At 28.5% G+C, this 15,383-nt stretch overlaps 1 protein-coding gene across 3 annotated transcripts in view; it reads right to left on the bottom strand.

Moving 5' to 3' along the window:
• Positions 1-1,292: 1,292 nt before the first annotated feature.
• LOC147817056 (enoyl-CoA delta isomerase 2-like) overlaps positions 1,293-15,383 on the bottom strand; it is a 31,066-nt gene continuing 16,975 nt past the window's right edge. For all 3 annotated transcript variants that reach the window (XM_087154300.1, XM_087154302.1, XM_087154301.1), the window contains 3 exons: positions 12,073-12,283; positions 8,125-8,268; positions 1,293-1,593 (listed from right to left, as the gene is read on the bottom strand). In XM_087154300.1, coding sequence (XP_087010426.1) covers positions 1,432-1,593; positions 8,125-8,268; positions 12,073-12,283 — 517 coding nt within the window. In that variant the 3' untranslated portion in view covers positions 1,293-1,431. The remainder of the gene's footprint in view (positions 1,594-8,124; positions 8,269-12,072; positions 12,284-15,383) is intronic.

The following is a 15,383-nucleotide window of genomic DNA, read 5'->3' as shown; positions in this document are numbered from 1 at the left end:
TTTTTTAAATTTAAATTTTCTCTTAAATTTTCGTTTTATATTCTTTAGCTTTCTTCATACAAATATCTTTTTTACTTGGAACATTCTATATTCTCTCATTCTTTCAGCTGCTGTTTTCCCCATATTAATTACTCACTTAAAAAACTTTTAACAATAAACTAAACACACTATTAAATAAAAACGGCACAGCGTTGTGTAAAAAGTGTGCTCTTATAATGGAGAAACTGGTTTAAACTAGTTGAATCAAGATGCATTGGCACTTGTTTACATTCCTAGAGTTCCTTTTGAATTATCAACCTATCAATTTTGTGTAATTGAGTTTTGCCCTCTCTGTTACATAAGAAACTTTAAAAAAAATTTCAAAAATATAACATAACATGATTGTATTAATAGACTTTATTGTAAAAATCAAATAATATTAAGTTAAAAAAGTTTTTTGCGTAATGAATAAAATAAACTTAAAGAATAAGAAAAAAAAAATTTTTTTTGACGGTAATCACTGCATAATTAGACTCAGGAACAGTTTATTTTACAATATAAATCAAACTATTTGTAAAATCGTAATATTTTTAATAACTTATTCTTCTTTAAAATAGAGTTTTTATTTGGTACAATAAATCAAAATCATGAATGCTCTCTATTTATAATAAATTTTACTATAATCATTAACAACTCCAAAAAACAACATATGAATTCATAAATTACAACAAATTTTCTTTAAAATGATACCAAATACAAGGATATAGCTGAAACATTGAAAATTCAATACTGGTTTCAGTTGGCATGCAATTCAACCAGGGTTGCAAAATACCCAGGTTTTCCAGAAAAACCCAACACAGGTGGGTTTTATTGGGCTTTTCATATTTTATTGGGGGTTTTTTCAAAAGAGAGGGTAAGGATAAGTAAGTATCTTATTTCAAAAAAGCTTATTTTACTAGTAATAATTAAGTTTAATTTTATGAATTGACTTCACATATAGGTAATTAATACAAATAAATTGATGCAAAAGTCTGAGAGAAGTTTCTTCTGACATCCCAAAATGTTATATGCACTCACATACATCACACATTTGAAACTTATTTTGACACAAGATATTTTTTTATTTATATTCTTACTAATCAAAACCCTCTTTAGGGTGGGTTTTACCCAGTAAAAGCCACCCGGGCTTAACCGGGTAGGTGGGTTTTTTTGCAACCTTGAATTCAACGGCACTTTAGTTGCCCTGTGGCAACACTGAATTTATTTCCCAGAAAACTTACACACAACTAATTATAAATAAGAGAGACAGAGTCTACATTGAGATATAGTTTATTTACACAATAGAACATATTGATAAAAGCATTATTATTTACATTTCTGATAATAAAATAATGTTTATTTAAAATATACTTTTACTGATTATAGAATGAAACGAGGAACATCGATATATCATCAACAGTCCTCAAAGAATCCAGAATTCAATGCACTTTGAATGGCTTTTTGGCAGGTGGGAGAAAGCCACATTTGCGGTAGAAGCATCGCCTCCGTCTCCAACACCAGGGGGAGTTGAATGTGCAATCGCATCTTTATCATTGCTTTCGTTGCTTGCACACTCTAATCAATATTAAAAAATAAAATCATATTCTTAAACAAGTAAAATATTTAAAAAAAATTTAAATTCAATTACTACATATTTTATCGAAATGAAGTTTTCAAAAGAAATTAACTTAAGACTTTGAAGTTAACTGTAAAAGGAATTTTTTGACTAAAATTCTACATTAATTCTCAGTATAAAAATATTAACTCTCTAAATAGGGTGCAGATAAAAAAATGTAATAGAGAAAAAAAATTATTTAGATTTTGAGGTTGACAGCAAAAAGTTTCTCCAAATTTTTTAGAATTTTAAACGTATTCACCTACATTAAACTTTCAAATCTTTTAACAAGGTATAGAGAAAAAATATACTACAAAATTATAAATCAGAAGAAAGGAATTCAATAATAAAGAAAAATTAAATCAAATTTTTTTTGTTTAATAATATTATGCAAAACATGCTTAGGTGTAAGAAATAATGAAAAAATATTTAAAAGAGAAAAATAATTATTCTTTAAATGAAATTCTAAAGCAGAGGTAAAGGCTATTGTGTTATATAACATCATTCTAAATTTTTTTTGAAGATAAAAATTTCAAAACATCATTTACTTAAAAAAAAAAAAAAGTATTTAAGAATCAAATGCTAATCTGAAAAATCAGAACAAATATTTTTGTAAATTTAAGGAAAAAGAATTTAAAAGGCCATTTATGTTTAAGATTAGAGACACCAAACCTCAGGATTTTGCAGTCAACTACTATAAAACAATATATATATATATATATATATATATATATATATATATATATATATATATATATATATATATATATATAAGTTCAAAATGAAGAATAAAACAAAGAAAAATTAAAGACATATGAAAAAAAGGGGGTGGGAAATAATAAGTAAAAAAAAAAAAAAAACAACAAACAATATTTTATTTAAAAAAAAAAAAAAAAAAAAAAAATGAAATGTTAATTAAAAAACCGGAAAAAAAAGATATAATCTTTTCTTCAGCCCACACGATTATATCCGCAAAACAGAGTGCTTTCTGATATTGTATCAATAAAGCCAAAGCAAAATATATTAATACAATAGTATGAGGAGCACTCAAAAAAATTTTTTTTTTTTTTTTTTATAAAGTAACTACGTAAAAATAGATCATAAAAAGTAAATATAACATGTAAAAACAGATAATAAAATAAAATAAAAAGAAAAAATAAAATAAAAATAAAAAACATTAAAAAGGGGGGACTATAAAGCGAGTAGCAAAATCATAACAACTTACTTGGACAGTTATTTTTCAAGAATGATTTAAAAATGTTTTCGCATCCATTTCGGGCCCATCCTTGGTAACTAACAAATCAAAACTCAGAATAACAAATCACTTCAGCAGTGCAGTAAGAACGACACTTTAGAACCCTTTTGTTACACTCAATTTGCGCTTTTGTTTTCATATTTTGTAATCTGGCAATCTTTCTGCGAAAACATTTTTAAATCATTCTTGAAAAATAACTGTCCAAGTAAGTTGTTATGATTTTGCTACTCGCTTTATAGTCCCCCCTTTTTAATGTTTTTTATTTTTATTTTATTTTTTCTTTTTATTTTATTTTATTATCTGTTTTTACATGTTATATTTACTTTTTATGATCTATTTTTACGTAGTTACTTTATAAAAAAAATTTTTTTTGAGTGCTCCTCACACTATTGTATTAATATATTTTGCTTTGGCTTTATTGATACAATATCAGAAAGCACTCTGTTTTGCGGATATAATCGTGTGGGCTGAAGAAAAGATTATATCTTTTTTTTCCGGCTTTTTTTCCGGTTTTTTAATTAACATTTCATTTTTTTTTTTTAAATAAAATATTGTTTGTTGTTTTTTTTTTTTACTTATTATTTCCCACCCCCTTTTTTTCATATGTCTTTAATTTTTCTTTGTTTTATTCTTCATTTTGAACTTATCTAATGAGTGCTGTTTACTTGCAGCTTAAGCGCAATAAATGTTACTTATTGTTTTTCTTAACTTTCTTAGTGTTTTCTTGTATTTATTTATTTATATATATATATATATATATATATATATATATATACTTGTATATATATATATATATATATATATATATATATATATATATATATATATATATATATATATACTTGTATATATATATATATAAATATAATATTAACATCGAGTGTCATCCAATATAAGTTTTAAAAAATGTATTTGAATTTGAGTGGATGAATAAAACATATTTTATTAACAATTGAAAATTTGAACAAGATATATTGGGAGATTGTGAACTAATAGCAGGAAATGAAAAAAAAAGTTCACAAAAAATACACATTTAAAAAAAAAAAAATTTCTGTTGGTTTATTGTCTTTTCTTTAGTTGAATTCACTGGTGAAATTTAATTTTTGAAATTAAAATGAATTTTAAATAATGTTACATTAGATCTAACAGAACAACTAATGATTTATCAGCATTTGAGTCCCAAAATATAGTTAGAAAAATGAATAAAAGAAGAAACAACATATTGAGTGGCTTCGTCTTTAATATCCCTATGTAAAAAATTAACTTGTGTACAAGAATCATGTTATGTAATGTAGTAGTATAGCATTTTTGAGAAAAGGGTAATTCTCTGCACACAAATAGACTAAAATGACATATTCAGTTTTAACTATAGATAAATGAATGTAGTTCCATATTGTTTGAAGTTGGTCCTTTTTAGATTATCCCCTAAGTCTGAAGTAAATAGCTGCCAACATGGATAGGAAAACAATCCAGTTGATTTTACGGAATAATATAAATTTCATAACTGTTGCATAGTATACAAAATATTTTACATATAGGGAATTTTAGGGATTTTTATCGTCATCAAAATACAAAAATTTGATTACACTAAAAACTATAAATGGTCTGCAATATTGGTTGACAATATAACTATAAATGGTTGACAATAGATGAATTTGAAATGCTTTTTTATTATGGTAACATATAATTTTAAATAGTAGTAGACATTATTGATGATTAAAATATTTTGTAATTTAAAAAGGGAGTTCTGTATAAAAATAATCTGAAAATTTCAGAACAAAGAAAAGCTTTAAACTGATTTCTAAAAGTGAGGCTTGCTTCATTATGTATTAGTAATACTTATTTAAATAGTCAAGCAAGCAATAAACTGAGTAAAAAATTTATTTCACCAGGGATTTTTTTTTCGAATACCTTCTCAATTTTAGGAAATTTTCAAAAATGCACAAAATTCAGAAAAATTCTTATTATACCAGTAGACAAGGAGAAACTGGCAAAATCCAGTAGAGTTGACAGCTATGGAAGTATTACTTGAATTTAATATTTTTCATTAATTTTGAAATCTATAAAATCTCATTTCCTCGCATGCAACTCTTAGCATCTTACAAATACATATACTTTTCTTTTCGATTTTTATCCTTAAAATCAACGCTTGTAGCATTCTACCTATGCATTATGTAAATTTTTTGGTCCGTCAATGAATTTTCAGAAGGATTTTCTGGAAGGTCAGAAAGGGATGTCAAAGAGGCTTTCCGAGCTCTCGAAGCTGCTGCCACAAATATGGGCCTTTCCATTAACGAAGATAAGACAAAATTTGTGGAATTTTCGTTCTTAACTGTAAATTACAGTGCCCTTTATATATTAATGGTTATACCTTTGAAAGGGTTAACGAATTCAAATACCTTGGCACTGATGTTAACGATCCAAACATACTTAAAGCAGAAATCGACAATAGAATCAAAATGGCTAATAAGCGCTTCTTTGGATCGAGGACAGCTAAGATATAATCTTCTCAGCCGAAAAACAAAGTTAAAACTCTATAAGACATTCATACTTCCTGTGCTACTTTATGGAAACTTGGACCCTAAACTCAGATATACAGCGGACACTAGATATCTTTGAAAGAAAAGTCCTGAGAGCCATCTTTGGCGCAATTCAAGAAAGGGCAATAACTTCGAGCTTTACCGACTCTATAAGCAGCCCCAAATTTCACAAATAATCTGTATTAATAGGCTGAGATGGCTGGGCCATCAATAGAGAAGTTCTGAAAATAGCGCCATGAGAATCGTCACCTTGAGAATCCTGAGGGATCACGCCCCAAAGGCAGACCCCCTACTAGATGGCTCAAGGACATCGAAAATAATTTGAAAACCCTAAAGATAAGAAATTGGAAGGGAGTTGCTCTGGATAGGAGGCGCTGACATTTGTCAGCTGTTGAGGTAGCCAAGGCTCGCAAGGAGCTGTTGCGCTGACGAAGAAGAAGAAAAAATGGATTTTTATTTGGCAAAATAGTTCAAAACTCATGATTCCTACACTCATAGTGATTTGAAATGTTTCTGAGAAAACTGCAAAAGAAATTTCATTTAAATTGGGCTAAAGTATGTAAAAAGAAACTGAATGAGCAAATTGGACAGATGTTAAGATAACATTTTTATTCCTTCATTTAAATTTATGAAGGTAATTTATTTTCTAAAAATGTATTTAAGAAAGTTTTAATTTCCTTTAATGGGATGGTTTAAGAATAGACACTGCTATTTCATTCTATTTGTGGGTATAAACAATACTATTTTCTCATTCCCTAACTATTATCATTCCTTTACAAAGAAAAAAATAACACTTGTGAGGGATTGATTTTATGTTTCTAATGACTAGTTAAGAAAGATATTTTTGTTCCTTTTTAATACTTTTGAAAGCAAAGGATTGTCATATAATTAAATACATTCATTAAAATTATTTTTTATAACTTATCATAAACAAAAATTATCATTCCTACACTTTAATAAAAATAATATTTTTTAAATATTAAAGAGTGACAGCCATGTTTTTTTATTGTTTTTGAACCTTCTGTCATATCTTACTACAAAAAAATTAGAAATTTTAGACACAATTTTTTTTAGCTATCACTACCTGAAAATAGTAAAATAGCTTATTTGTAGTGAATGACCCAAAAATCATTGATGTATACCAAGTTATTAAACAAAATTTCTAAAAGGAGTTATTATGCATCTTAAGACAGTTTTCTTAATTTATTCAGTAACTAAATCTATTATAATTAGCTCAATATATTACAAAAAATAATTTATAATTAACAATTTATCTCTGTACAGCATTGAAACAGATAGTTTAAACTACAATACTCAGTATTTAATTGAAATTTAAATGCTAGGTTGACTTATTCATAAAAATTATCCACACCAGTGGTCAGAAAAACTACATTAATTTATTAGTTTACTACAACTACTTTTTTTTTAAATGTAGTGACTACCAACTACTTTTGAATTGTAGTAACTATTTCATTGCTTACATTAACTTACATTAAATGTAAGGGAGTAATAATTAAAAAATATTTATTGCTGTATACATGAGCCAGTTTGCTAATCCCAAAATTTTTTCGTTCATTTAACCTTCAAGTTTTTGTCTTTTTCGACAGTGGATATTTATTTTAAGAAATGCAAAATTATCAAATACTTCCAAATTTTTTAGTTGCTTAATGCTCTTTTATTTCCTCTCAGAAATTAGGTACACCGAAAATGCGTTCCTTTCCTTTGAAATAACATCAACATAGCTGCATACTATACTGGATTTTGTCCATTTTAGAAAATTCCCTAAAATTGAGTAAATTTTCTTAAAAATTCCTTATTGAAATAAAATTTTGTGCAGCTTATTGCTTGCTTGAATATTTAAATAAGTGTTACTAATCCATAATGAAGCGAGCCTCATTTAGAAAAATCAGTCAACCGTCCTTGATGAATTAAATGGTTATTACTGTTCAAAAATACGAGTAAACATAATATAGTTTGTCTACGCAAAGAACCCACAACCCTACTTGAAATAGTTATACCTCATTACCATAGTCATCGTCACCAGTCTAACTTTAGTCAGGAGTTCTAACTTTAGAGAAACTATACATAATATTTCAAGTTCATTTAATGTTAGTTATAACTTAAAAATATTGCAGTTTTTCTATTTCGATGACTATAAAAATCCCTAAAATTTTCTAAATGTAAAATATACTTTGCAACAATTATCATAAAATTTCTATTGTTTCATAAAATCTACTGGATTTTTTCCTATCCATGTTGGCAGCTATGCATCAATATTTCATGAGTGAGTATTTGTATATGAAAGTGTGACATTAATTATTCATTTTTTATTATGGCTAGTTTAAATACTTATACAAGATTTTCAAGCACTTAATTTCTGTTAAAGCTCAGCTACAGGGTCATTTTCATTGATGGACGAAAAAATTAGTTACGTTAGAACCGGGTTTCTTTTCTAAAGTAACGTTAAAAGAAGTTGCCAAGAAACTATTGCTTTATTTTATCGCACTATTCACTACACTACTTTTGTAACAGAGTAGCACATTACAACACAAACTACGAAAAATAGCAGCAACTACTAGCAGCGCGATACTTCTGGTTTGAAATTTTCTAAGAAGACTAATACTAGAAGAGTTGGCAGAAACTGTTAGTTTTATGATGATATTATTTCGTAATAAAAGTATGAGAAATGAACTCACAGGTGAAGAGTTTTGAGCTATTGCTTTAACACGAGATACTAAATCTTGCGGCAAGTGACGAACCTCAACCACTTCATTAACTAGTCCAATATCTCTGGCTTGCTCGGCTGTTATGACTTGACCTCTTAAAATCAAATCCATTGCCTAAATCAGAAAATAAGCACACAAAATCAGCATTTTTTGCAGGTAAAAACCACAATTTTGATATGAATGGGTCAGAGTTTGAAAAGTTTAGGACAGAATGGATTAATCCTGGGTTTAATCTGTTTTGTCCAAAACTGTTTAAAACCCTTTTACTCCAATCACGACATATTAAAAAATATTGTGAAAAATTAAATGTTAATTTTTGAAAAAGAAACAAAATGAAGAAAATTTTTTGTTTTATTAAAAAAGTTGATTATTATTTTAAATATTGCATTACTTATCCTTATGGGAAAACATAATTTATCAGTATTAAAAGCATATTTATTCATACTTAAAGGATTAGGTATTCACTTTTGTAGTTCAATGAATTGTGAAGATTCACAAATTATAAATATTTTCCTATTATATCATTCTAATTTAACAAGTTAAAGCAAATTGTGTAAAAAGTATCAAATATTTATTAATATATGTAATTATTATGTGTACAATGATTACACAGATAGAAATTTTATCTTTTACCAAAGTTCTAGGTTTTGGACACTTCAAGACAGTTTAAGACAAGTTTAGGAAGTCCAAAACCTCAACCCTGATTTTTAAGTCAGGATTAATTTGCAGATAAACAAAATCTTGACGTATAGAACTCTTATTAGACCTATTTTGGCCAAGGGCTCTCAGACTAGGTCTGATCAGTAATACTTAAATATTTTTGAATGAAAATTTTTTGCCTAATACACTATCAAAGGTTTATTTATTTCACAAAAAAGATTTTAAAGGAGGGGAACAGAAAAAGACTTCCTAGATATTCCAAATTTGCAACAAGTTTTCCCTTAAAAGATTTTAATTGACAGCGACTTTGATAACCAACTTGGCAGACATTAGTTAGTTTTCCATATACCTATGCAGTTAATTGATTCATCAAAGTAAATTATTGTTAGATTACCTTCGAAATACCAATATAACCTGTGCATCGTCAGGGGAAACTTTCGGCAGAGAGCAGCATTCAAGAAAAGTGAAGAAATGTGACCAGTAACACTTTTTTTTCTTTAAATAGACGCTAAGTATATTTTCATGACTAACAGATAGGTCTGCGCCAAATGGCTCAGGAGACAGAGCGCTCGCCTTCCAATGAGGAGAACCGGGTTCGAATCCCAGTCGATACCGACCACAGTGCTGACGTGAAATATCCTCAGTGGTAGATGGATCATGGGTTAAAGTCCCTCCTCTCCATGTAACGCAAATGCGGGTTACCTCCATCAAAAAGTCCTCCACGAAGGCAAATTTCTCCCAATACTCGATCGAGCAGTTCCCTTGTCTTCTGGATTGGGTTCAAAATCACAAAGCTACGGAGTTGAACATTAGTAGTCGTAAACCCATAAAATTGGGTCTGCTGTTCAACGACGGTTATAAAATATAAAAATAAAATAACAAGTAGGTCTACTCCATTTTTATATTTTTTGTAAAAAATAGCACAGAATGGTAAAGACCCTTTCACATGGTGCAGTATACTTTTGTATCTCAGGGGTGATTGTGAGTCCAACTCAAAAATTTGGAAAATTTCTGGAGTAAAATCATTAACAACACATTTCAAGAAATTAATGTCTTTATAAATTTAAATCCTTGATATTTTCCCAACTTAATTTAAATGAATAATTATGTATAAGTTTACTTTTAACTCTAATCACATTTATTATTCTACCAGAAAAAATATTTACAAATGAAAGATATGCCAAGTATAAAAATTCTTAAAACAAGAACTCTTTAACGCAAGAATGTCGCTGTGATTTCCTAGAAAACTTTACAACATCTTGGAAAAAGTAAACAAACTAGCAAACCACAGCTTGACATAATAAACAATAATGTAATCATTAGCAATGGTATTACAATATCTGAGGTATTTATACAAAATACGGTAGGGCCATTAAAAAAATTAGTCACTGTCGTTAAAAAATAAACTTGTAATCCAGGCATTCTACATATCATTAAAATGGAGAAACATTGACAAGTTTAGTTGTATGCCTCCCTCTCTTTAATTATTACTTAATGAGTTATACAGAAGGTATGAATCTGGAATCTTAGCATATTTGAAGTTTACCTTCTAAATGAGCAAACTAATTTTAATAAGTATAAATTCAATGATTAGTTCAAAAGCAATATAGAGTGATTATTTTTTATTTCCCTTCTTTTTTAGTAATATTTGTATAAATGAGTATAAAATAAAGAACAAGCAAAAATCAAGCAAATATTGTTACTCATACCAGCCAACATTGGAGAAATAAAATAACGGGGATGTTACTAGCAGCATTTTTTAAGCTACAAGTAAAGTTCTTATCACGCATAATCATGTAAATCAAATTCAAAGTTGGAAATAATATCAGCACTTACAGTTAGCGAAGTAAAAAATATTTATTTAAATCTTAATCTCTAATTAAGATTTTTTAAATCATTATTTATAATTATTAAAATATAAACACTCAACATACTACAGTACTGGCAATAGCACCATCCGTTGAGGAATAAGAGAAGTATTTTTGCCATCATCAATTATTTTATCAGCCAAAAAAATTTTTTTTTTAAATTCTTCAAAAGATAAGGAGAAATTTGAGAATGTACAGGTGAACAGGAGATAGTCGTAAAATACAGGAGATATGGCAGCATGGTTGGCAAGATTTAGGACAGAGTGGATTAATCCACGGTTTAAACCTTCCTGTTCAAAACTCCTTTGTCCAAAACTGTCCAAAACCCTTATACTCAAATTATGTCAAAATTTTATCTGAACAATATTTAAGAGGTAAAATAAACATAGAACTAATAACATATTAATAATTAAATATACTAGAGGATATTTGTTTTTAAAAGTATAATGTTTTATTAATATTGTTTGACTCTTCAATTTAAACAAAGGAAGATTAATCAGTAATCAAGTTCAATTGGTCCTCTCATTCAATAGAACATAACTGAAGTTTGGCCTTGCCATACAGGTAAAAATATTAGGGACTAAGTGCTTGGTTCGTCATAAACAGGTTTATTTATCTATAGTACTATTCAAGAATACTTTTATTTTATACATGTTCAATTCTTTTAGCATAGTGCTGATACATCACCAGTGTCAGTAACTGAAACTGATGTTATGCCCTTCAAAACTGTTAGTACATTTTTCAGTTATTTTGTATTTTCAATTTCAACTCATATATTTATATTTAAAAACAATTTTTTTTAAAAATAGATGTCTTTTTTATCATCCTGTAATGCAGAAATTATAAAATTTTTTTAAAAGAAATATTGTGAAAAATAAAAGGTTGATTTTGGAACAAATTTAGTGTTTTTTTTTTTAAAGAAAAATTATTATTTTTTAATATTGCCATATTTATCCTTATGCAAAAATATTATTTTTCAGTATTAAAAGCATATTTATATTTAAAGGATTAGGTATTCACTTTTGTTGTTCAAAGAATTGTGGAGCTTCAAAAATTATAAGCCTTTTCCTATTATATTATATTATTTTCTTTTAATAAGTTATAGTAAATTGTATAAAAAATATCAAATATTTATTGATACATGTAATTATTATGTGTACAATGGTTACACCAATAGAATTTTTACCTTTTACCAAAGTTCAAGGTTTTGGACTCTTCAAGACAGTTTAGGACAGTTTTACTCAGTTTAGGACAGTTTTACCCAGTTTCAGACAGTAAAACCCACGTGTCGTGTCCAAAACCCCAACCCTGCTTGGCAGGTATGGTTACTTCACCTAATGAACTAAGTATTTTATTGGGACAGATTTGAAAGCAACATAAAGAAACTCACTATAGTTGTTCCAACAGCTTGTGGGAGGGTAAGTGTAGCACCCCCTTCTGGCATGTACCCAAGTCTTGAATATGGCATGCAAAAAGATGCATTGCTTGTGGCCAGTGTAACATCTGCATGGTTTAAAATCGTTAATCCGAGGCCATATGCAGCACCATTCACAATGGCAAATAAAGGCTTTTGGAAGTCTGCCAATGTACTAATCAAATCCCTGTAAATACATATTACTTTGAAAAACAAAATTTTATAACAGCATGTTTTAAAAATTTTGAACTAACTAAAAAATATAAAATAAATAAAAAAAATATAATATAAAGAACGAAAAATATAAATATAGAAAGAACAATGCAGAATCCAGTATGTTCATGAAAGTAAAGGACCATGTAGAACAATCAAGTTGCTAGTTTGAGTAGACAGAGGACCATATACAATGACAAAACAGTTAGTTCTTATTAGTGAACCAGCTGGAAATTGTCAGTAGTTAATTACTGGGGTCTGTCTAAGTTTTTTTTAAGAGGTATCTTTTTTGTGCAAATTTAGACACAATTTGCGTCACCGACCACGCGCTAGCTCATCGGTCGACTATGATAAATTATATGCTCTGTGTTTAGTGTGGCTTTGGGAATTCAACGGAGAGGCGCGTTTTAAGCCTATATTTTTAGTTTTAATTGCTAATATTATGTTATTTAACAGATCGATTACAGGAGAAAATGACAAAAGTTTGATTTTTAATGTCTCTTATTTATTATTTAAAATGTATATTTATGTTAAGTTGTTAAAACTGACGTCGGAAGTCTACCCACGCACGTCTAATCGTGAAATCAGCCTGGCGAATTCGAAATTTCGATAATTCTATCAATTTAAGTAGGGTATCTAAAATCCGGACTTTCAAAACCCCCAGCAGTCTGGATTTTCGAGGTTGCACTGTATATATAATGATGATGTGAGCTATATATATACATTATTATGCTAGTTACAATTGCTGGAAAAGTTAGAGAAAAAAAAGGAAAAGCTTGAACATACTTAAATGATGCCAGAAGTATATGAAATAGTTTAGTATAGCTGAAATATCATCCTTAAATATCTCATAGATTAAGCTTTGAGTGGTCATTATTTTTTAAAAAACAAAATTCCCAGCATTTTCCCTGTTATTTTAGATGATTTTTAAATTCCCTGTATTTTCCAGGTTTTCCCTGTGGAGTGGCAGTCCTGTGAAATTATTTGTGATAGTACCGCGAAAAAGAAGTAAATTTGTCCAGGACAGATCCCTGACAATGTAAAAAATCTTCAAAATGATCAACAATTCCATACTTTAGATTTCACAGTAATCCATTAATCTACAGTTAAAGAACCATTATTTCATAGTTTAAGAATTTAAAAACTAAATTATATTACAGAGCAGCACTTACTTGACAGCATTGGCAATATCACCAATAACTTCATTTTTATGATCTTCCACAAGAGGTCTTACGTCTAGCCCTAAGCAAAATGTTTGCCCAAATCCATTTAAATTAATAGCCTACAATCTTTGTCATTACCAGCTTTATTTATGGCTTCCTTCAACTCAACTAAAGTCTGTAAAAAAATTTCAGTTAACTTTTCTTACTTCACTTAACATCTTTATATTATTATTATTATTAGAAATGTTCATAACTTTTAGGCAGAAATAAAATTGAGTAAGTTACTAATATAGCTGCCAGATATATTAGTAAGCTTACTTCACTTACTAATATAGCTGCACACAAGGATAGGAAAAATATTATAAATTTCATAATAATTGTTGCATAATGTACGTTATATTATGGGGAATTTTAGGGATTTTTATAGTAATCAAAATAGAAAAACTACAATATTTTCCAGTAATGATTGTCATTAAATGTACTTGAAATGTTACGCACTATGTTTACTCATAATTTTGAAAAGTAAAAGGCATTTAATTCATAAAAGATAGTTAAAAGAGCTTTTATAATTAATTTAAAATGGAGTTCTGAATAAAAATCAACTGAACATTTTAGAACAACAAAAAAAGCTTTAAATTGATTTCTATAAATGAAGCTTGCTTCATTATGTATTTGTAATACTTATTTAAATATTCAAACAAGCAAATAATCTATTTCAATATGGATTTTTGTAAGAAACTTACTCAATTTTAGGGAATTTTCTAAAATGTACAAAAACCAGGATTGGCAAAAACCAGTAGACTACTGGAAAATCCACTACAGTTGGTAGCTCTATATTTAGTTATATTTGAATTAAGCACTTTTTACTGAAAAGAACAAATACACAAATACTTAATACTCTTAAAGAAGATCAGAGGCAGACAAAGGCAGGTAGGGGCATACGGGGCAGTTGCCCCAGGCCCCACATCAGAAGGGCAGAGCTTCAAGTGGCAAAACATGGTTTTAGAGCAACAAAAAAGCAAATTTGGAGCAGCAAAACAAATATTTGGAGAATAGTTAATAAATAGAATTAAAACAAGAATTTAATAACAAGAATTTTTAATTTTGTTCATTAATAACATATCTTATTTTTTACACTTTTTTGAAGGTCCCTGCATTAACAAATTAAGTTGCTTTTTGGTACCTTCCAATGCTGATAAATATTCTGCTATCCTCGACTTAGCCTCAGATAAGAGGATCTGCCCGCTTTCTATAATTGAGGAGTCTTTATTATTTTACCCATCTTTAATATTTTCTTCAGCTGCGGCTGAGAGATCCTGAGAAGCCTTCAATTTTTTTTGCAAATCAATTTCAGCAGCTTTCAATCTGCTTTCCTCGGTTTCAGTGTTTTTCGCTTTCTTTCTTCTCAACCTCTAATCGAGCAGAATATTTTTTAAATGTTACACGAGCCACTTTAATCATATCTTTGTCAATTTTAAAGTTATTTAAACCTCTATTTTGTTGATATGTGACACAACTTCTCTCAAACTATTAACACTATGCAAATTTAAACTTGCCTTATTGTCAAGTAGCTTTTTGTTCACACTTAAACCTCTTTCAATATCGGCATTCCCATGTGGTACGCACAAAAGAGCTTTGTTATAAGAGGATATTTGACATCAATTGGTGCATATTCATTTGAGTCAGATGAATAACCTTCTGGTTCCCCATGTAACCTTGTCCCTTCATCTAGTAACAAAGATGCCTCTCCAGGTTTTATAATGGATGGGGTTACTGTTGCCAGATATCTTATTGACTTAATAGAAGTTTCTTCCATTCTCATTACAGGATGCAACACTTTAAGATGGTACAGCAAACTATTTTTAAGAAGCAATGCTTTTAAAAAATTTTTTGCGCATGCCAAGTAAAGAG

Source organism: Parasteatoda tepidariorum, chromosome 1 (assembly GCF_982258835.1).
Source record: "Parasteatoda tepidariorum strain Cologne lab strain chromosome 1, Ptep-v5.0, whole genome shotgun sequence".
Lineage (NCBI taxonomy): Eukaryota > Metazoa > Arthropoda > Arachnida > Araneae > Theridiidae > Parasteatoda > Parasteatoda tepidariorum.
Note: the sequence above shows the minus strand (reverse complement) of the source record. Positions and strands in the feature narration are given on the sequence as shown.